The sequence below is a fragment of the Bombus impatiens genome, unplaced genomic scaffold (assembly GCF_000188095.3).
Source record: "Bombus impatiens unplaced genomic scaffold, BIMP_2.2 scf_0011, whole genome shotgun sequence".
NCBI classification, from domain to species: Eukaryota; Metazoa; Arthropoda; class Insecta; order Hymenoptera; family Apidae; genus Bombus; species Bombus impatiens.
Genome location: NT_176430.1, coordinates 625,784 through 646,564, shown reverse-complemented (window position 1 = coordinate 646,564; position 20,781 = coordinate 625,784). Strand labels below are relative to the sequence as shown.

General features: G+C 29.4%; 5 protein-coding genes and 1 long non-coding RNA gene across 10 annotated transcripts; 3 read left to right on the top strand and 3 right to left on the bottom strand.

Moving 5' to 3' along the window:
* The first annotated feature begins 838 nt into the window (after positions 1-838).
* On the top strand, positions 839-5,434 carry LOC100744513 (uncharacterized protein PF11_0213). The gene is made up of 8 exons (XM_003484460.4): positions 839-2,544; positions 2,616-2,706; positions 3,030-4,072; positions 4,154-4,367; positions 4,434-4,595; positions 4,675-4,963; positions 5,025-5,220; positions 5,298-5,434. Exons 1-8 carry the CDS (start codon positions 1,201-1,203, stop codon positions 5,364-5,366), a joined length of 3,408 nt encoding a protein of 1,135 aa, XP_003484508.1. The 5' UTR covers positions 839-1,200; the 3' UTR covers positions 5,367-5,434.
* Positions 5,435-5,526: 92 nt separating this feature from the next.
* Positions 5,527-6,471, bottom strand: LOC117152556. Its single transcript, XR_004462946.1, has 2 exons — positions 6,334-6,471; positions 5,527-5,908 (listed from the first exon to the last, which is right to left on the bottom strand). It is a non-coding gene; the product is annotated as an uncharacterized LOC117152556 (long non-coding RNA).
* On the top strand, positions 6,393-11,399 carry LOC100744391. The gene is made up of 5 exons (XM_003484459.4): positions 6,393-9,695; positions 9,794-10,004; positions 10,075-10,184; positions 10,250-10,624; positions 10,707-11,399. The coding sequence occupies exons 1-5, from the start codon at positions 8,562-8,564 to the stop codon at positions 10,851-10,853; spliced, it is 1,977 nt and encodes a 658-aa protein (XP_003484507.1). The 5' UTR covers positions 6,393-8,561; the 3' UTR covers positions 10,854-11,399.
* Positions 11,400-12,477: 1,078 nt separating this feature from the next.
* Positions 12,478-14,711, bottom strand: LOC100744192 (transmembrane protein 59-like). Its single transcript, XM_003484457.4, has 4 exons — positions 14,432-14,711; positions 14,231-14,345; positions 13,717-14,000; positions 12,478-13,436 (listed from the first exon to the last, which is right to left on the bottom strand). Exons 1-4 carry the CDS (start codon positions 14,570-14,572, stop codon positions 13,107-13,109), a joined length of 870 nt encoding a protein of 289 aa, XP_003484505.1. The 5' UTR covers positions 14,573-14,711; the 3' UTR covers positions 12,478-13,106.
* Positions 14,712-15,362: 651 nt separating this feature from the next.
* Positions 15,363-18,245, top strand: LOC100744078 (cystathionine gamma-lyase). Of its 5 annotated transcripts, none has more exons than XM_012393799.3 (8): positions 15,363-15,480; positions 15,913-16,054; positions 16,329-16,616; positions 16,721-16,855; positions 16,920-17,055; positions 17,137-17,289; positions 17,442-17,607; positions 17,682-18,245. In XM_012393799.3, the coding sequence occupies exons 2-8, from the start codon at positions 15,920-15,922 to the stop codon at positions 17,824-17,826; spliced, it is 1,158 nt and encodes a 385-aa protein (XP_012249222.1). In that variant the 5' UTR covers positions 15,363-15,480; positions 15,913-15,919; the 3' UTR covers positions 17,827-18,245. The 5 variants fall into 5 exon arrangements, with proteins under 5 accessions (XP_012249222.1, XP_003484504.1, XP_033180640.1 ...); XM_003484456.4 differs by having other exon boundaries at positions 15,367-15,485; positions 15,920-16,054; XM_033324749.1 differs by lacking the exon at positions 15,363-15,480 and adding an exon at positions 15,489-15,539 and having other exon boundaries at positions 15,920-16,054.
* Positions 18,246-18,656: 411 nt separating this feature from the next.
* Positions 18,657-20,685, bottom strand: LOC100743960 (solute carrier family 35 member E2A). The gene is made up of 5 exons (XM_003484455.4): positions 20,097-20,685; positions 19,730-19,981; positions 19,409-19,595; positions 19,090-19,293; positions 18,657-19,005 (listed from the first exon to the last, which is right to left on the bottom strand). The coding sequence occupies exons 1-5, from the start codon at positions 20,356-20,358 to the stop codon at positions 18,813-18,815; spliced, it is 1,098 nt and encodes a 365-aa protein (XP_003484503.1). The 5' UTR covers positions 20,359-20,685; the 3' UTR covers positions 18,657-18,812.
* Positions 20,686-20,781: the final 96 nt, after the last annotated feature.

The window sequence follows — 20,781 nt, the reverse complement described above, 5'->3', positions numbered from 1 at the left end:
CTTTTACTAGAAAACCTGTATAAAAAGAAGGGAAATATAAAAGTTTCGATTTTATATATATATATAATAAAACTTGCTGGTATTTAAATAAATTGCCAGATTTTAAATTTAGTTTTTTATACAGAGATTATGTAAAATTTAAATATATATAAAAATAGTAATATAAATTAGAAGTTCTTATTATAATTTTATACATTAGATATTATTGCTAAATCATTTTTGTTGTTTTACAATGTAGATTCTCTTATATCTGAATAAATATTTCAAGGATACCATAACGAGTTGTTTATTATCCGGTAATCTTGAATTACATAAGTAGAGATAATATAAATAAATAGTTTCTATAAACAGTTCACGATGCTCATAAATTTCATACATTTATACTCATATATTTAGAATTCAATGTTAATTTAAAGAAAAGATATCATATATCCATATTAAAATATTTTGCATACTTTAATGTGATAATAATAATCTATTTTACTCATATGACTTAATACTGTAGGAAATCAAGAACGCTAATGAGTTTCCACACAACTTCTGATTTCTGATAGTAAGATCTGTGACGTATAACGGCGACTAAAATGTGAATATGCTTGTAGTAGTAGGGAATGGTAATACATGTATGAAAATATAACAATATAACTTTTAAGCATGTGCTTCTTTTATGATTTTTATGATCTAGAAATTAAGTTTCTATGCTAGAATAATTTTTTAACTTGTTAATAGTTTTTGCATATATTTATTTTTGTTTCTTAAATTATCTTGAAATACGTTATAAATAACTTCCGTTTAGCATTTAGTTTTTAAATATCTACTAGGGGGCAGTAGAGTAAAAACTTTTAAATTGTCTGTAATAGTAACTGTAAGTATTTAGACTTATACGTTAGTATCTCCGAATACGTGAATATTATATAAAAAATAAACAATTTATATTTAAGGTGGTATTCATATAACATAAATGATTTTTAAATATCAATGATCAAAGTGAAATTGAATATACATCAAGAAATTATGTATTTGTTGAGAAACAACTCACATATTTACAGATTGTGACAACGGTGTTTGCAAATAATAATAATAATAATATGTATCACAAAATTTCGTTACGATTTTAGGAACATTTAATTGGTATGACAACATTGTAATACTATTATTGGAAGTGAAGATCTCAAACGTCGTAAACAGAAAAACGTGAATATGTGTGATCTTATAGATTTAGATAGCCCTGACAGAAAGGGTTCATTAAGTTCAAGACTTGCATCGCCTTTAATACCAGCTCCTGCAGATATTATATGCAATAACTATAATACTCGAATAAACGAAACAAGTTCTCTAATGATAGGAAAACGTGATAGCTTAGAGAATAATCCTTTTGATATGGTGCTACATAAAACTACGGAATATATTCAGAAAAAGGATGATCCTTTTGAAATAACTTTAGAAAAAGCATTGAAAGTAAAATGCAAAAAGAATACTTATTTAAGATCAGGTTCCTTTGATTTACCAGATAGTCGTGTTTCTAAGAAGAAAAATAGACAAAAGTTAAAACTGAATAAAACATTAGATGAGTTTTTGATTAATGACAAATTAAATCTAGGCAATGCAGAAGCTAATAAAATAACTAGTAAAAGTATAATTGTTAATTCAGGTAATACTAATATATTAAGCAATAATTTTAAATCAGATAATGTTATACCTACCATTAATGTTCAAGATCTTGATTTATCCATCTTGAATCAATCTGTGATGAATGATATATTATTTGAAGAAAACAGTGAATCAAATAAAAATGAAATAAAATCTACTTTACAAAAAGAAATGTTAGTTCCTAATGCAACTTTGAAAATTGCAAAATCTAGGCGTTCTTTTTCACAAGGAGGAACATCTCCAAAGAGATCAGAATGTCTACATCAAATATCACTATCTGCATCATTAAGAACTAATTCTAATAGTGCAAGTAACATCTATTCCTTAAATTCGCTTGACATGCTAAATGAAGGATTTTTAAAAAGTGATAGTGGAAGTTCTATATCTTCAAATTTGTCAAATATTTCTTCTATACCTAAATTAAATTCTGTTTCCTCAACTATTAGTTCATCACTAATGTTATCAAATGGAACTATGAATCGAACATTCCTAGAAAGTTGTTCGTCAGAAAGATCAGGAAATACAAAATTAACTGAAGGTGAAGATCATAATAAGGAAAGAGAATCTACATTATTACCAACAAAGAATTTAGAGATTTCTGTAGCAAATGTATCAACAAGATCCTCATTGTCTGATTTAACAGACCGATTTAATAAACTTAAAGCAAGATTATCAGGGATTCACATTCCTCAAAATTGTACCAGTAATAAAGATGAACTCACATATAATTCTCCCAGTGATATAAAAGAATGTACAACTGTAACTGAAAAAAATGAAATGTGTGATATAAATAATAAATTAATAGATGTTGATGTTTTCACACCAGACAGTAATTGTAGCAATGAACACCATAAAAGTACTATTTCAGATACATCGTCAGATTCTGTATTCCTTGTAAGTTTCCTAATTTATATATAAAAAATTATTTGTCAAAAAACATTTCTTAGTTCATTTTTACTTTACAGGAAGGAAATAAGATTAATAAATCAATACTTCAGGAAGCAAAACTTCTTGCAAAAACTTTTGAAGAATTGGCCATAAAAACCAGTTCGGGCTGTAAGTTTTTATTACATTCAATATTTTTTAAATACATATAATAAGTACCATGTCAATGTTGCTTATCAAAAATCTAATTCTCATTAACTTCTTTGGATAATGTTAATCTAATAAAATTTTAATACCAGAAAATGTAGCAAGGGTAGATAATAAAAGAGATCAATAATTAAGCCTTAAATAACTAAAACAAAAAATATAGAAATGATCGGTACTAGAATATATTTTTAAAATAAGCAAAATTGATACTTAAATGTATACATAGTTTAAATATACATTTGCAACAATAATTTAAAATGATATGTATTTTGCATTTTATTGTTTAGCAAGCATTGATGATCTCATTACAAGCAATCCTTCATGGACATTAGAGTTGTTACCAGCATTTGATGATGAAACTTCAGAAAATTTAATTGAATTGCCTGTATCTCCTGATGGAGCTGGATCAAAATCAAAAAATATAAAAGTTACAGAGAATAAAGATAATGAGTCATATAAAGATAGAAAAGACGAATTTAGTAATAAAATAAAAAAAGATATGGAAGATTTAGAAATGGAACTTGTTGAACCAATATCAATGGAAAAACGTACTACAGCAGTAACACTTTTACTAGACCTTAAAAAATTAATCAGAACAGAAAAGAATATAGAAGCAAATAAATTATTGGAAAATTTGGAGAAAGTTTTAGGTATTAATTGTGAGAACAATACCGAATTATTAACTACTTATTTTAACACAACCAATAATTTATCAAAGAGTCCACCAAAATCAAGTAGTAATTTGGAAGTAATTAAAAATGTGGCAGAAAATAATATGGAATATAGTAAAGAAGGTAATTTGACTGGTGATTCAACAGAAAGTATTAAAGAATCAGTATTTTTTGAAGACATTAATGTAAATGATGTAAATACGAATAAATGTATTGATAATCAAAAGTACTTAAGTAATATAAATAAGAAACAAAAATGTGAAACTTCAGGAATCGAAATAAATATTGAAAACATAAACAAAGAAAAAGATAAAAATGAATTTAGTGCTCAAAAAATATCTGAAGACGATTCTTCTTGTAAAGAGAAAAATAACAGTCCATTGAACGAAAAAGTGGTAATTGAACTGCTTGCAAACATAGGAAAATTAATATGTAGACAGACTGAAGAACATCCAACTTTGAATATACTTAAAAATTTAGAAAAGGTATTGAATGTTGCTTCCAATAATTGTAATGTTGATAAAGATACAAAAAATAAGAATGATTATATAGAAATTCAACAAACTCCAAAAAAATCAAAACTAAAATCTGAAAATGAGAAGCAGTCATCATTTCTATCGAAATCGGTTAATAGATTGAGTTTAAACTTAGGATCAAAAGTAAGCATAATACTATAAAAAAATTGCAAAATTTTAATAAATTGCCTAATAAATTAATATAGATGATGATGTCTATTTTAGAAGCAAACAATTAGTAAAAATTTTATTAGAAGAAGCGTATCTGTATCTCAAACACCACCAGTTGAGATTCAATCAGGTTCATTAATATCTACCAATAAAGATACATCTCAATTGAAGGAAGTAACAAAACGTTTTCCTAGTGATCCTGGTTTTGTTAGCCCAGTATTGAATAAAAAAGTCATTATAAATAACAATAAAAATCAATTACCAAGAGGTAATTTTGTTTTTATAACATTGACAAGAAAAATATTTAAGATAATTAATTTATATCTCCTTTTAGATACACAAACTAAAACGGGAGCAACCTTAGATCTACAGAAAGAGAAAACTTCGATGATATGTACAGTTAAAAATAGATTGAAGAAGAAGATAGACATTGATATAATAAATAAAAAGGGGCCAATGAAAGCTATTCTTCCTATAGGAAATATGCAAAAAAGAGGTATATTGTTAAATAAATAAAAAAAATTATATTTCTATTTTTCCTTATTATACTAATATTTTATTTGGCTTTTTTGCAGAAAATATTAATAAAAAAATAACTTCATCTATTGGAAGTACAACACCACCTCATAAGATAATTAGTAGTACACCTAATTCCACAACCAACGGACCTCAACCAGTAAAAAAATCGCGATCTTCAAAACCGGTAGCTTCATCAACTCCAGATACTGAACATTCTAAAACGCGGAAAGTACAATCGCATATAGCTAACAGCCCAAAAAAACGTAACTTTTCTTGTGACATTTCACCAGTAACTACACGTGTAAATGTCAGTAATAACAGTGGGCTAAATAATAGTCCAAGAAGGTATGTTGAACTTATATTATATCTGAAAACTTAGAACAATAAAAAGTAATTTATTTTTTAGAAGTAATAAATTACCATCTCCAAAGAAAACGACACCTAAACGACGACCAACAGAATCTGGTATTCCAAAAGCACAAACACCTCCTATAAGAAAACGATTACATTCTTCATTTGAGGTCAAAAATGGAAACAATATCCAGCGAAGTCCGTTAAGGGATAGTAACAAACTTATCCATAAAGTAAAGCCGACCAATTTGGTATGTACAAAATCGTATTTTAATAATACTCATCCATATTTGTAAATAGTAATTAAATTATAGTATTTTTTTAACAGATTTCAAAACTTCAGCGGCACAGTTTTACAAGTACAAATGTGATGGACAAAGAAAACAGCTATATTTAATTTATAAAATTCCTTTATAATTGATAATGGTTGTATTATTAAACATACATAAAGCTTTTTACAACGTGTGTATTTTTTACATTTACATTTTTTTACAGTGTTTTACAATAAAATATTTGAAACACGAAACAATTACCATTTTCCTTCTTTTATTTATCCATTTACTACTATGGGGCATATTTGTTAGTCTAACGTAAAAAGTTATAATGTATATTTTCTTATACAAAATATATCTAATATTGTATCGTACGTTATTTTGCGCATTAAGTATTTGTATTTTCATAATCAACAGTTTATATACTTTTCTCGATACTCTTGTTACCTTCGAAAAGTTCAATTCTACGCGTTTCAAACGCAGCCTGGTACCAAAAGCTTCTACAAAAATAAGTGTATTTAAATTGTGCCACGTGCAACATATCTTAAAATTTGCTTATGATCTGTTGCGTCAGATCCGTCGATCTGAAAGCAGGCTCAAAAGGGAGCTACTCGGCCGGGAACGAGGATAGCAGCGCTCGGGAATGGCCGATACGTCACGGTCGTTTCTAAAATCACAGACACAGTAACGTACCACATGTAAATCATAGAAAAAATTTTCTTCCAAGACATACTTTTATTTCAAATGAAATTTACAAAAAATACATTATACTTTAAACTCATATATAATAAATTATCGCTTAATTCTGCGTAATATATCATACCGTACTAAATATTTAGCAAAATATGAAAAAAAGTGGTTATTAAGAGTAAAATTCCTAAAATCTTTTTTCCGTGAATATCTATCAATATTTTTCAAAAAACTATGTTTTATTAATTGAATTACTTCAATAAGAAGGTGACAAAATTACGTAATTAAATAACAATAGGTAGGAAAGGAAAAAGAAAAGGTGTTATTAGAATAACTGTAAAATTGGTAAAGCAATGCGCAGAAGCCGATTCCTACAGGGTGTTAAGAAAGACATCGCCGTACCTGCACGGACCAGTCCCCGCAAAAAGTGCGCTCCGCGTGTTCCGTACTCCAGCGGCGGACCGTCCACACTTGCGTGTAGCCGCACCCGGCTTCGCGCTCTTCGCTTTTGTCGAAATAATTTGTGAAAGCAGCTCGTTTGGAAAGTTAATCGGCGATGCAAACGATTTTTTGAGAATTCTCGGAAGTGACAGTGGCAGTGAGGTGAAGTGCGTCACAGTTTCTCCGAGTTCGATCTTTTTGGGCGTTCTGTAGAAACGAGCAGAGGTAGCGCGGCGCGCACAAGAGGCCGCCTCTAGGAAAAGAGCGCGTCTCACGCGTTGCGCTACATCGGAGTTATGCGATGTTCGTGAAACTATCGTGGAACGACATAGGAAATGATGAAAAAAATTCGTAACTGATCGAAGTGAAAGCGATTTGTAATAAGCGAATCGATGTTGTTGTAGGTGTGCGTGGATTCGCAATGATTTTTGTCTGGTCGAACCGGGAGTAAGAAAAGAGGCTGGCGCGCACCGAGTCTACCTCAGTAAAAGACCGCGTCTCGCAGGTTTGCCGTGTGCTGCGATAGCTATTGTGCGATACGATTGTCTAAGCTTATCGATATTCTTAAAATTGTAGTACTTGTCATCGCATACGATCGAGGTGATAGAGCGTAGAAAGATTTAGCGAACGGTTTGTACACAGTGTCAACACGTACAAAGGTATCGTACAGGGAACGCAACCGGCGACGATATATCCCGCGTGGTACGTATACGCATATACGCGTATAACATATATACACGTAAGCGCGAATACGCGTTGGTGTGGCATGCACATAAGGACTGTGGACTCATAAAATCGTGGTGTATCGTTTGGTCGCGTGTATCGAAGTGGCCTGTCGCGAAGCGCGCTTACAGAAAGAGATCCAATACTGTGGAAAAGTTGTTGGACAAACGGTGAGGGAGAGAGATCAGCGAAAGAGGAGAGGTATCCGTTTTGTTGGACGATTGGCGCGTGGCGAAAACGTTCGACGGTCACTTGGCACGTATGTAGTGCGATTATTCCCCGGTTATACCGTTTCGTCCTCGTGAAGAAGGCATTATTTATGGGTGCATGGATCGGTGGATTTTCACGAGCGAAACAAAAGAGAAAGATAGCAAGCAATTTCGAATTAATACGAAGACAGTTCTCTTTGTTCGGACTGCGATACCTCGATAACGATTTGTTCGAATTTTAAATCGTCAGTGAGGACGATTACCGGAAGGAAGTTACGTACGTGGACACGAAAGTATCCTGACGTCGTTAAAAGTGCGTGTAAAGGGTGTGAAATGCGTCGCGCTGCAGTTCGATGTTCGATCCAGCAGCGGCGGACGACCTGACTTTGTCAGATTGCTTCTTCGTCGCCGTCGTATACACCTCTCTCGGCTTCAGTCCAACAATGGATCAGCGCAGTTGTGTTACGCGATTCGAAATTCTCTCCCGGTAGCGGACATAAGACGGTAGAAAGTGATAATTCGTGAGCTTCGTTTTCCTAGCCGCGTTTAATCGCTTTACTCGGCTGATTAACGCCAAACAGTTAGCGGACATTTCGCGCGTTCCGAATGCGCCATAGATTTTGCACGTTATTGACTTGGTCGATCCGTGCAATCGATAATATTGCATCACGTTAACGAGTTTCATCGGTCGTGTTATTTTTCTCATTTCAATCCGATATGCTTGTACAGTTGAAAAAAAAGCGACTAGACAATCCGTATACGTAGAAATATATTGAGATACACGTTTTTATTATAACGTATTGCTTCCACTTGTTTATATGTGTAAGAACGATTCTGCGCTTGATACGAAGCGGAGCGGACTGTTTCCACCGCAAGAATGATCGACATTTTATCTACCCATTGTTTCGAATGGTAATCAAGAACTTTCGATATTTACGCGATAATAAATTGAGATAGGTATACGGTTGCAAGAGTTTCGCTTTCATGTTACGTTCTAAGAAGAATCATTTCGAAAACAGAGCGGACATTTGTGCGAAAGTCAACTAAATGATAAAGTAAGAGCGGATGTATACGCGCAATATATAGAATTTTGCCGGTCGTTATGACATCACGCGCGAATGCATCGAGCACCGTGAAAACGTGCAGAGATCATCGTGAAACGAATTTACATTGGTCCTACGTTCTTTTTAACGATCGTGTGAATAGAAATTGTCAGATATACTATTGTGGCAGAGAAGATTTTATCGACGCGTAATAATGCAGCAACACCGAGTAGAAACGCAAATACTCCATGAGGAGCAAATCCTGGAGGCAATAGATCAGTTGCGTCGACGAAAGGCGCGACCCGACGCTGATCGCATCTGCAACTACTTACTAAGGAAGTTTTCGGTGGATGCACGGGACACCATAGCCGATCTTCATCGGTTAATCGAAGCAGAAAAAGTGATACAGGTCGACTATAAGGGTAATACTAGTTACCGAAATGCCTCGAAATGGTCACGGTTACAGCTTTACAAAAATCGACCGGAGGGTTTCGTCAAAGAGAAATTAAACTCCGGGATGGTAGCGGGTGCCGTGGCAGAACTCGTTGTCGAGGAGCCAGATTACCTTGATCAAGGTGTACCAGCTTACAGATTGATTGAACAGTTGCTTGATGGTGTCTCAAATCCTACTTCTAGACGTATGGTAGAAGATTTTCTTGGAAAAGAAGTAGCAAGTGGTAATTTGACGCGTCTTTCTAACGGCAATTACTCGTTGGTGGCGACGTCTGACATGACAACCACCGCTGAGCCACATCGAGAATCTTTTACCCTTGAGAATGGAAACGTGCGACGTAAGGAATTACAAACTGTTTCATCAACTACAGGTGGTCTTTATGATTTTGACGAAACAGAAAACCTGACGATTACGGACTCTAGGTCGAATACACCGAGGTCCTCGCGTCAGGCAAGCCCCAAATCTGATCCACAGATCAGAAAAGAAGAATGTTTCGAGATAATCGTTGGAAGAAACGAAAATACCGAATCATCAGTAGAACACGATTCTTTAAAAGAACGAGAACCGCAGGAGCCATCGCAAACCTCCGTTGAAGACGTGAAAGAAGACTCAAAAAATACGGATAATCAGACTCATAACCTTAAAAGGTCGTCGAAAGCTGAGCGTAAACAGCGCCTACTAGTTCGAACAGACGATCCTATGGACATAGAGATCAAATTTGAGGACTACCAAAAAGATAATAAAGAAGAAATAAATTCGCAAAAAGAAAAGAGAGAAGAGACTGGACATTTGAGCGAAGAACGAGAGGACGAGGATGCGGGGAGAAGTTCCACTAATCCTTCGCCTACGCCATCCAACACTAATGTTGGAGGCTTTCGTAGTGCTCGTAGAAAGGTATGTATCTTTTCTATTTTTTAAATATAATTGATTGCTTAAGGTTTTTAATTCGATTTGTATATGTTGAAAAAATTGAAAATACAATTTCGTTCCAGAGAGCAAAAAAAGTATTTGATCCCTCTGACAATAATCTTGTAAAAAGAAAACGTGGGAGACAACCAGGCTCGCAAAATAAATCTTCTATACCTCAAGAATCGCAGGATTCTTCTAAAACAACTGTTAAGGATGGACCTTGTAGACAATGTAGTCTTTGTGCCAAAGAAAAGCAAGAGACTTTAGTTGCTTGTCGTGATTGTACTGTACGAGGTATTATCGTATTTGAAAATATGATAAATGTTTTAAATTAATGATTTAATATATTTTCATTTATTTCTAGCACATCCAAGTTGTATTTATAGTCCAGAAGAAATGATTCAAAAAGCAGGTAGCAATTGGCAATGTGAACGTTGCAAGAGTTGTACAATATGTTGTGAAACCTCAGACGCTGTAAGTAGATTATAAAAAATATATTAACAACTTTTTCCCAATTGTAATATAGCTTAATTTTACAGGGACCACTTGCAACATGTTTTACTTGTGATGATGCTTACCATTATTATTGCCACACACCACGTATAATAATTCCTAAATCAAATTCAAAGTGGCAGTGCAATGATTGTGTTCAAAAACAATATAAAACAAATATAAACCAGAATATTAATCTGGTTACTAGCAGGCCTGATACGCCATCAAATCCGCCTGTGTTACCCCCAGTTCTAAGTCCTCAAGTTTCCCCTGCTAGAGGATCTTCCGACCAAATGGAAGATGATGGTCCAAGAGATGGAATTGATCCAAATATACCTGATGCTTCTAATTGGACATCTGAACAAGTATATCAATATTTTGCAAGACTTTTTCCGAAAGAAGCAGAAGTATTCAGACAACAGGTACTTTTCTTCTGTTTCTAAAAAGAACTTGTGTTATCTGGTATCTATTATTAAATATTTCATATATTGATATGTATTTCAGGACATTGATGGCAGTTCTTTATTATTACTGAAACGGTCTGATGTGTTAAGTGGACTTGACTTACTTCTAGGTCCGGCATTAAAAATATATAGACATGTATTAAAATTACAAGTGAGAAGAGATGATCCGAAACTTTATTGGCTGTAAATGCTTTAATTACTTAGGATAATATTTAAACAAACTTAATTATACTGTACAAATTGATTCCTTTTATATTTAAGAATTAAATATTTTTTTGATTCAGGATACTTTTTTATACTGTACATATTGTGGTTATCTTGAATTAAAAAAATAATTCTTTATCATAGAAAACTTCAAACTAACGTAAAAAATAATAAAAGAATTTCAAAATAGTTATTTGTTTTTTATACACAATTTTTTGCATTAAATAGATTAAATGACTTATTATTAATGTAAACCTTCCTTATTACAGTAGAATATACTTATGTTCGATGATTGTAATCAACATTTTAAAAGGTGCTAATCTTGTCACTTGTTACGTGTTAACGTTAACTTCCTGTCTCATAATAAGAATTCTAAAAATTGTTCTGTTTGAATAAAATAGTGCGAATATGGAGTATAATAAAAAGTACTATTTGCATACCTTATCTTTTTTTTTATTTTTACAGTGTATAGTGAGATAATAAATATTAATACAATAAATTAGCACTACCCTATGTAAGGAACATGATACTTTGGTTTAAAATATACTTTCTTATCCTTTAATTATATTAATATTTACAGCATATTGCATCTTATATAATTAAAAGAAACATTTAACTTCAATTTCCGTTACAATTTTCATAACATATTAAAGTTTTGAATATATCTGACAATTTTTCAAAGACTTATAATTACTTTAGTTTTCGGTATCGATATTAAACATTAAAAAAGTTTCCTCATTTTTATAGAACAAATTTTGAAATCAATTCCTATAATTATATACAAGACACATAAAACTTGTTTATAAACTAGTTCATCAAAAAATTTATAACATTAATGTATCATCTTAGCATCGTATTTGTAACATTTACATCAATATATATCAATATTTATTCTGAATAAGACCATGATATATTTTATCACTTTAATGTTACAGTAATACGAAAAAGATATCATTTTTTAAAACATAAATACACTAATAATTGTGTAACTATTTCATTGACCCTTTATTTTAAATTACATTAAATTGTTAAACATTGCATATTCAATAATTCATAATATTCTACTAAAGGATAAAGACATTGTAACTTTTTTAATTATTTTTAAGTAATGTCTTACATTGGTTACATAATTATATATTAATTTTAGTTTGTTGAGATAAAATATGAAATTTATATATTATTGCATAATGTAGTCGACATGTACTATCGAAAAGCCTCAAACCATATTTCAATAATTACAATGACATAAGATATCATGTATTTAAATGATACAACATAATATCATACATAATGTTTTAGAGTTCCCTCAACTATACATTGTATCATATTTGTTTTTATAATTGCAATATTTCACATTTCCCCATGTAAAATAAAAGTTGAGATAAGTTGATAAAATAAATTTCTAACTATAATTTTTACAAATACATACCCTTTTACTCCAAAATTCATTTTTATGATTTTAAACTTATTAAACTACTATAATATAGGATATAAAAGATACAAAAGAATACGTGCATTCATTAAATATACAAACATCTTGAAACAAGCTGACTGTACTTAAATGTAAAATAAAATTTATCATTATTAAAATGAATAACCAATGTAAGAACAATAAAACAAAACTTCCCAAAAGCAATTGCTTTCAATGATCATACATAAATTTTCTTATATTTATACATTATATTTAACAAAATAATATATTGATACAAATACAAAAGTTTTTAATCCTTACTCAATTACTAATAAAGTACATAATTTGCAGTCTTATACATGTGCATATACCTTTTTACTTTGCAAGTTTTATTTCAGTACTGATTTCAGTTACTTTATCTATTGGGAAAAGAAGAATAATAAGATCTGTTATTATAAAAACAATGTTATTCTGTACAAAATAATTTTATCATATATCACCATTTATTCAACCATAAATTTTTCCCACAAAATATTTTATTACCTATTTTATCATTTATTTTGATTTTAATTTTCATATGTATGTTTCAAAATCTCAATTAACTTTTTAAAGTCTTATTTTTATACACATATATTCTTAGAGGATTATCTTTTGTCTATGAATAATTTTGTTGAAAATTGAAAGTGCAGATACTTCTTAATAATTGTAGTATTCACAACAATCTATGATACATAATATAAACAATTTCTTGAAAACGGCGTTATTATACTGAAATTTCAACAACCTTCAAAATTATTGAAAAAATTATAAAGTTGAAGGTTCTAGCTAAACTTTGATATTAATTTCCGCAGGATCTACGCTATCAAAATATTTTGGTGGAGGCTGTTTATGAAATGGTGCTTCGTGTACATATAATGTAGCTGTTGGAGAAATATCAGATTTTTCAATAAGTATTTCTTTAAAAGGATCAGTAGGTTTTTCTGGATATAAACATAACCAAAATGCAGACAATGCTGCTGCTGCAATAGCAGAGGCTAAAAGCCAATGTGGTAGTCCAATATGTTTCGAGGCACACTGAAGCCAATCAGATCCAGGTACTGAAGCTGATTGGTCATTTTCTCCAGAGTAGTCTGATGGTACACCATAATCCACTGTCTATCATATCATGATCAATCAGATTTATATGACTTATAATAAATAAATATATTCTACATAAAGTGAAATTTCCAAACAGGATAAATATCGAAAACAGAATATATATTATGATTAAAATAAAATAAATTTAAAAAATAGAAATATTAAATTAACAAGAAACTTTTGTTTCATTGAATTATATATATATGTAAATTTAGTTTCATTTCATTCATATCTTCAATAAATGATAAAAACTGTATCATTTAAATTTTTATTATAGAATACATAGTTAAAAACTTACCCCAGCATCTAATGGAACAGTCTTAATATATGTTTGTGGCAATTTAAATCCATTAAAATCCCACCATCCTGGGAAAAGTTCCTTCCGCAAACCTGGATCACTCAAAATATCATTTTCAGGTATATCAGGTGACATTACAAGTAAGTTGGAATCTACACCTTCCTCTATATAGACAGCAACAGAAAATAGTGATAACAAATCTGAAACACGTTGTTTGGCCATGAAATCACAACCAGTGCTACATGCATAGCGATCTTGAGGAGCTGTATATGCTTCTGCACATGCTACAACAAAATGAAGAAATATTTTATTTAGAAATTTATTAGTTACAATAATCTTACGTAATTTTTTAGAAAATAATTTACATTATAAAAAATATTTTTAGTCGGCATGCAAAAATAATCTTTTAAATTAATAATTATATGAAATATTATACTATATATTTTATTTTATAATTAAAATTAGATTTAGTTTTAATTTAAATGCTATTATAATCATTATATGCTTTACATACAAGCTTCACAGGCATCCCTAGTACCATTTAAGCTGTTTAGTTCTAATCCATAATTTAAATCCACTAAATTGAAGAATCTACATCCTCGCTGACAACATGATTTGACATATTTACTCTAGAATTAATGAACGTCATCGTCATCATTAATGTATCAGTTCATAATATGTAACTTATAAACATATATTTGCTGATAACGCGTACATTTGTAAAAGATAATGGTGTTTTTTCGCACAAGTTAATGCACGGATCTTCTCGATTTACAAGATTACAAAACATATCACCACGTACAAGACTTATAATAAATAATAACAACAACGAAATAATTCCCTTTTCTTTTTTCATCTCAGAGAACTGTTGTGTTCTGTATTCTGTAAAAGAATATTTAGCGTATCAATCAAAATAATTCGTTAGACGGAGAGACTTCACTGAGAGAAGGTTGATAGCTCCTCGAATAATCGAATAAATATCGATTTAATTATGGTGGGATGCGTCGCATTGGTCGACATGTTTGTCGTCTATAAGAATCAACCAATATTATTTTTCGGAATTATAAATGCATGTCATCCGCTAATCTGTAACATTTTCTATGCATTAGTAAAATTATGAATAAAAGCTTCATACGAGCTTCATAAAATATTATTCTATGTTAGTAACTTTTTATTAAACCAAAATCTTTCTTTGAGATTTGAAGTTATGATATATTATGTTACAAAGATACATTATGATTTCTTTTTTACAAATTTTATTTTTAAGTTCTAGATTAATAGTAGTACTGAAAAAAATTACTAAAGATAAAAAGCAGTGTAAATTACATATAGGAAATTAAGACAAATGCTATAATGTTTGTCAATGTTGATTTGATTGTTGAGATAAAATGTTGAAATAATTAATAACAAATTATTTTCAATTGTTTTATAATTGTTTTCTTTATCTATCAAAAATTCACTAGAAATATTAACATATTAGAAATATTAACATATAACATATAACAAAGATCTTAAGAAAAAAACTAAATGCTATTATTCTTTATTTAATATAGATTCAAGTAAAATTCCTATTTTATAATATTTGAATTGCGATAGCGATATCTCGATAATGCAATATAATTCGATACATATCGTGAGCTTATGACGTATGTAAAATTTGTAGGATTTGAAGCAATTACGAGGAGCTACGTGTTTTATCAATCTTTTATCAGTGGCACTTAGTAGTAATTTTCTGATTGATGACACGTGGAGTGTCTAGCTAACAGATTGTAAGTAGGCACTGTTGTATGCGAGGTTATCATTTTATATTGAATATAGTAAAAGTACGTGTGCCAAAATTCTTCGAACATTAATATAAATTCTAATTTATATAAGTTTTTAACCTATCTGTTACTTTTAAAAATCTTTAAAAATAACTGAAGTAAGTAATACATTTTTATCTTAGATATAATGGATGAATTTCTTTTTGCTCGATAATAACAATATATATATATCAAAAAATTCAAATCTTAATCTTTCAATGAAACTATTAAAAAAAGAAAAAATGGCATTTATTATAACATGAACATGATGTAATTGAGATCAAATTATATATGATTAATGGTAATGTGCCAAATCTCATTGTCAATAATATTCTGTTATCTAAAATTCATTTTATTCAATAAAAATTACTGTTAATTATATAATAAATGCACTTAACAAGATGTCAACAGAAATGGGTTTTGCCACAAAAGCTATTCATGCCGGACAAGATCCATTACAATGGAATCATTGGGAAGTAGTACCTCCTATTGTAATGTCCACTACTTTTCGTCAGGATGGACCTGGGCAAACTAAGGTAAATGCTTTTTATTTTAAAACTAAATTAGTTTCAGTGATATTTCATAAATTATTAATGTATCTTATGGTATTATAACATAATGAAAATGTGAGTACTTATATAAGTTATACATAAATTAAACATTTTTAATTTTTTAAATTAATACCAATTGTATTATCAAGTGACTATTAATCATAGTTGATAAAAATCATAAACAGTTAAATTTTATATACTTACTATTTGGGTCATTATTTTATCATTTATTAATGTTATATGTTATATTAAATTCTAGGGTTATGAGTATGGAAGAAGTAACAATCCCACAAGAAATGTTTTACAAACTTGTTTAGCTGCTCTAGAAAATGGAAAATATGCATTAACTTTTGCATCAGGTTTAGGTGCTACAACAGTAGTAACTTCATTATTAAATGCAGGAGATCATATTATATCTGCAGATGATATTTATGGTGGAACTAATCGTTTTTTCCAAAAATGTTTATGCAGGCAAAATAATACAGTTACATTTGTAGATATGTCAGATATTAATAATGTTATAACCAATATAAAACCTAATACAAAGGTATGGAGAAATTTTGAAATTTTATTTTTTATAATATTAATTATAATAATAAATAAATTTTGATATTGTTTAAGACATATGAATTATACATCTATATTTTTTAGATGGTTTGGTTAGAGACACCAACTAATCCTCTACTAAAGTTAGTTGATATTCAGGCTGTTGTTCAAGCAGTCAAACAAAAAGATGCTGAAATTATTGTAGTAGTAGATAATACTTTCCTAACATGTTATTTTCAGGTGAGTAGTACATTTTATTTACCACTATAACATGATTACATAATTTGTTATATATTTTTTATAGAAACCATTAAATTTTGGAGCAGATATTGTAATATATTCTCTAACGAAGTACATGAATGGACATTCAGATGTTATTATGGGTGCAACAATTACAAATAGAGATGATCTAGCACAAAGACTTGCATTTCTTCAAAATGGTACTTTTGAATTACATCCCTAATATTTCTTTAATTTTAGTTTTAGCTAATTTTCTATATAATTTCTAATTTTTATGTTAGCTATGGGTGTTGTTCCATCTCCTGTAGATTGTTCTTTGGTTAATCGGAGTTTAAAAACTCTGGAAATTAGAATGCAGCAACATATGAAAAATGGGTTAGCAGTTGCACAATTTTTAGAATCGCATCCTTGTGTAGAAAAAGTAATCCATCCATGTATGTATCTTTATGAAGTATTAAATTTATAACTTTTATATGTTTTAACATCTCATACAATTTTAGAAAAATGTAACACAATATTCCCTACAATTAGATAGTATGTAACTGATATCTTTCCTCATCTTGTAAAATGTAAAATTTAATTGTAGACCTTCCCTCACATCCACAGCATGAAATTGCTCTTAAACAAACTTCTGGTCATAGTGGAATGGTTTCATTTTATCTAAAAGGTGATTCCAGCAAATTTTTAAAGGCCTTAAAAGTATTTACATTAGCAGAATCACTTGGTGGTTATGAATCTCTTGCTGAATTACCGTGAGTAAATGGTAGTTTATCATCAATACATATAAGTCTTTCCACCATTTTTATTGTTTTAATTTCTTGCATAGGTGCGTGATGACTCATGCTTCGGTACCTGAAGAAGCTAGAGCAACATTAGGCATTACTGACAAGTTAATTCGTTTATCTATTGGTCTTGAAACAGAACTAGACCTTTTAACTGACCTTGATCAAGCTCTTAAAGCTAGTTTGTAAACATATGTTGATTGCCGGATGATTTTCTACATAATACTTTACTAAAAAGAAAAGTTGTTCAAGCACTTTATGGTGCATTTAATATTTTAAACTATAACTATTAGAAATAGTAAAAATTTTATGAATAATTTTTTATTTAATTTACATGTAATTAATTCTGATGTCAACATAATGCCAGTCATCATAACAGTCAATGTGTTAATATAGTAGGAGCCAACTTAATTTACTATGATAGAAAATTATGATACTATACGTGTTGTCTTTTGAAATTAATTAATTTTTTGGGAAGGATATATTGCCATTCATATTTTAACATTCCACACTACACTGATGTTCGCATGTTTCATAATGTACATTATTATATGTACACCATTTATTCTAATAGTGCCGTATCCTGTATATATTTTTATATCATCTATTCTTTGTATGAAAAAATTGTACAATGTTGTACAATACCCATTGAATTTAGAGGATTTTAGATAATTGTATATTAATATTTTTAAACTGTGTATAAAAATAATGATACAAAAATAATAGTGATCAAAGAAACTTAAATACAATTATAAATTAAGGAATTTATGGTTTTTTACATTTTTTAATAAGATAAAAAATTATTCTTAAGATTTTTTAATCTTGTATTAAATCAGTAATATTTTACATACATATATGTTAATCTGTCAAAAATAAATTATTCTTTTCTTATGATATACTCATTATATACGACAAAACTTTTATGATCATGTATATCTGAATTATTACATGTATTCAGTTAAAGTTGTTTTACTGTAAAATGCATCTAAAGTGTAAAATATACTTTTACTTTATAAAGAGAATTGAAATTATAAATAATTTATCATTGCAGTGAATAAAATACTCTATTATAAAAATTATTATTACACTTGTTTTCATTTTTCATTACGTAATTAACGTAAACGCGTTAATTATTTTTATTAAATATCAGATTTTTATAATTTGAATAATTAATATTATTGTAAATTAACTTTAGAATTGTATCGTGACTTTGCTTTGTTTAGTTTATCATACTCTTGTGCTCGATTATACAATAACACTCCTATTATTACTAAAGATGTTCCCATAGCAGATAAACCAGTTACAGGGTTATTAAATAGTAAAACAGAGAGCCAGATTAAAGATGCTCTCTTTGCTGTATTAACGACACTGCAATGATACAAAATACTGTTAGTAATCAAATTTCAAAATATCTTATAAATATTTTATTTTAAAATAGCATAAAAAGCACACCTATGTGTCACAGGACTGATGTAATTCATAAGTACATATGCTGTAATACTTTGAAAATGGAAGAACACTCCATTAAGTAAAAATGCTGTGAATAATTTAAAACTCAAAGAATGTTCAAGTGTTGGTAAATCTACAAATAAGATCAATACTGGTATTTGTACCACAATTGATGCTAAACTAGTATAGAATTGCAGTTCTGCAGGCCTGTAATTTCATATTATTAATGAATATAAAAAATTTAGTTGAATAGTTTAAGATATAAATGACAGTAAATAAAAGATCTAATATTAATATATATACATATATATATAATACTTACGTATACCTAAAATTATCACCACTGATTAACATTTTGGAATAAACATTTTGTAAACATTCTGTTACATTTGTAGCCATAGCTGCAATAAATCCTCTGAGGTCAAAACTAATTTCGTTTATTGAACATAGAGCTAGACCACACATTAAAGGAATTAAAGATAAATTTACATATAATCCTGTATGCTCCCCTGTAAATAATATATTAATTTAATATTTCGAATAACAAATATTTATATAACTTAAAAATATTTGTAGGTAGAAATGTTTATTAAAAGATTGTATATTAATAATAGAAAAAAAATAACTATATATTGATTCTTACCTAATAAATATCTGCTAATAAGGACGGTAAATAGTGGCGCACTACTTTTAATAGTTTCTGTGAAACTCACTGCTACATAATTAAGTGATACTAGCCCTAGTACTACAGTTGTAAACCTTGTACATCCAACCAATATCATATGCTTATAAAAACCTGCTGGTCTCATTAATCTGGGACGTGTTTTGTACATTCCACATGGAAAATACATTTGAATAAATCCACAAATTGTGGTCATTAACATTTGACAAGCACCTATTCAAATAAATTAACACTTAATATTAAAAGCAAAAATTGTTAACATTTCAAGTCTATAATTTTAAACACAAAATAGAAAAGAAAGTTTATATCAGTTTAGATATTAATTTACCCAAAATTGTAGGATTGCCTTCCATATATGATAATATGTATTTATTCAAGAATAAAGTACATCCACTAATGAGATACCATAATACTAGAAATAACATAGCTCTGGGATAGAATGAACCACCCATAGTTTCACTTGTTACAGTCGTTTCTTCGTGTTTCTTAATATTTTCTTCATATGATTTAGTTTCACCATCATTTATTAATTGCTGTTCTGTGTCACGAGGTGTTAACGCGTAATTTATACGAACCGAATGATTTTCCATTACATACAGTTTCTTTTCAAGTGAAATGTTTATAACATTACATACAACTTTGCTTCTGAGATCACATTTTTCACATGTCACATTCGTATGATATTGACATTCATATGTTTCATTCAAGGATTAAAGAGGTTATATTCTTAGAGACTTTTAAATTTATAACAAAAATCTTAATTTTAATGTTTATGCAACATGAAAAGCTTTTGATATTAACATTCATACACAATTTTTACTTGAGTACACTTGAGTAATAATAGTTATTTTATAATCACTGCATTATTATAAAATAGTATATATTTGTAGTTATACCAAATTCGTATGTTTACCATACGATCATTTCTACTTAACACTTCAGAAACTAATTGCAGTTGAAATAAAAATTTCTACTTATTTCGTTTTAATATAAATTAACGTGAATAACATGAA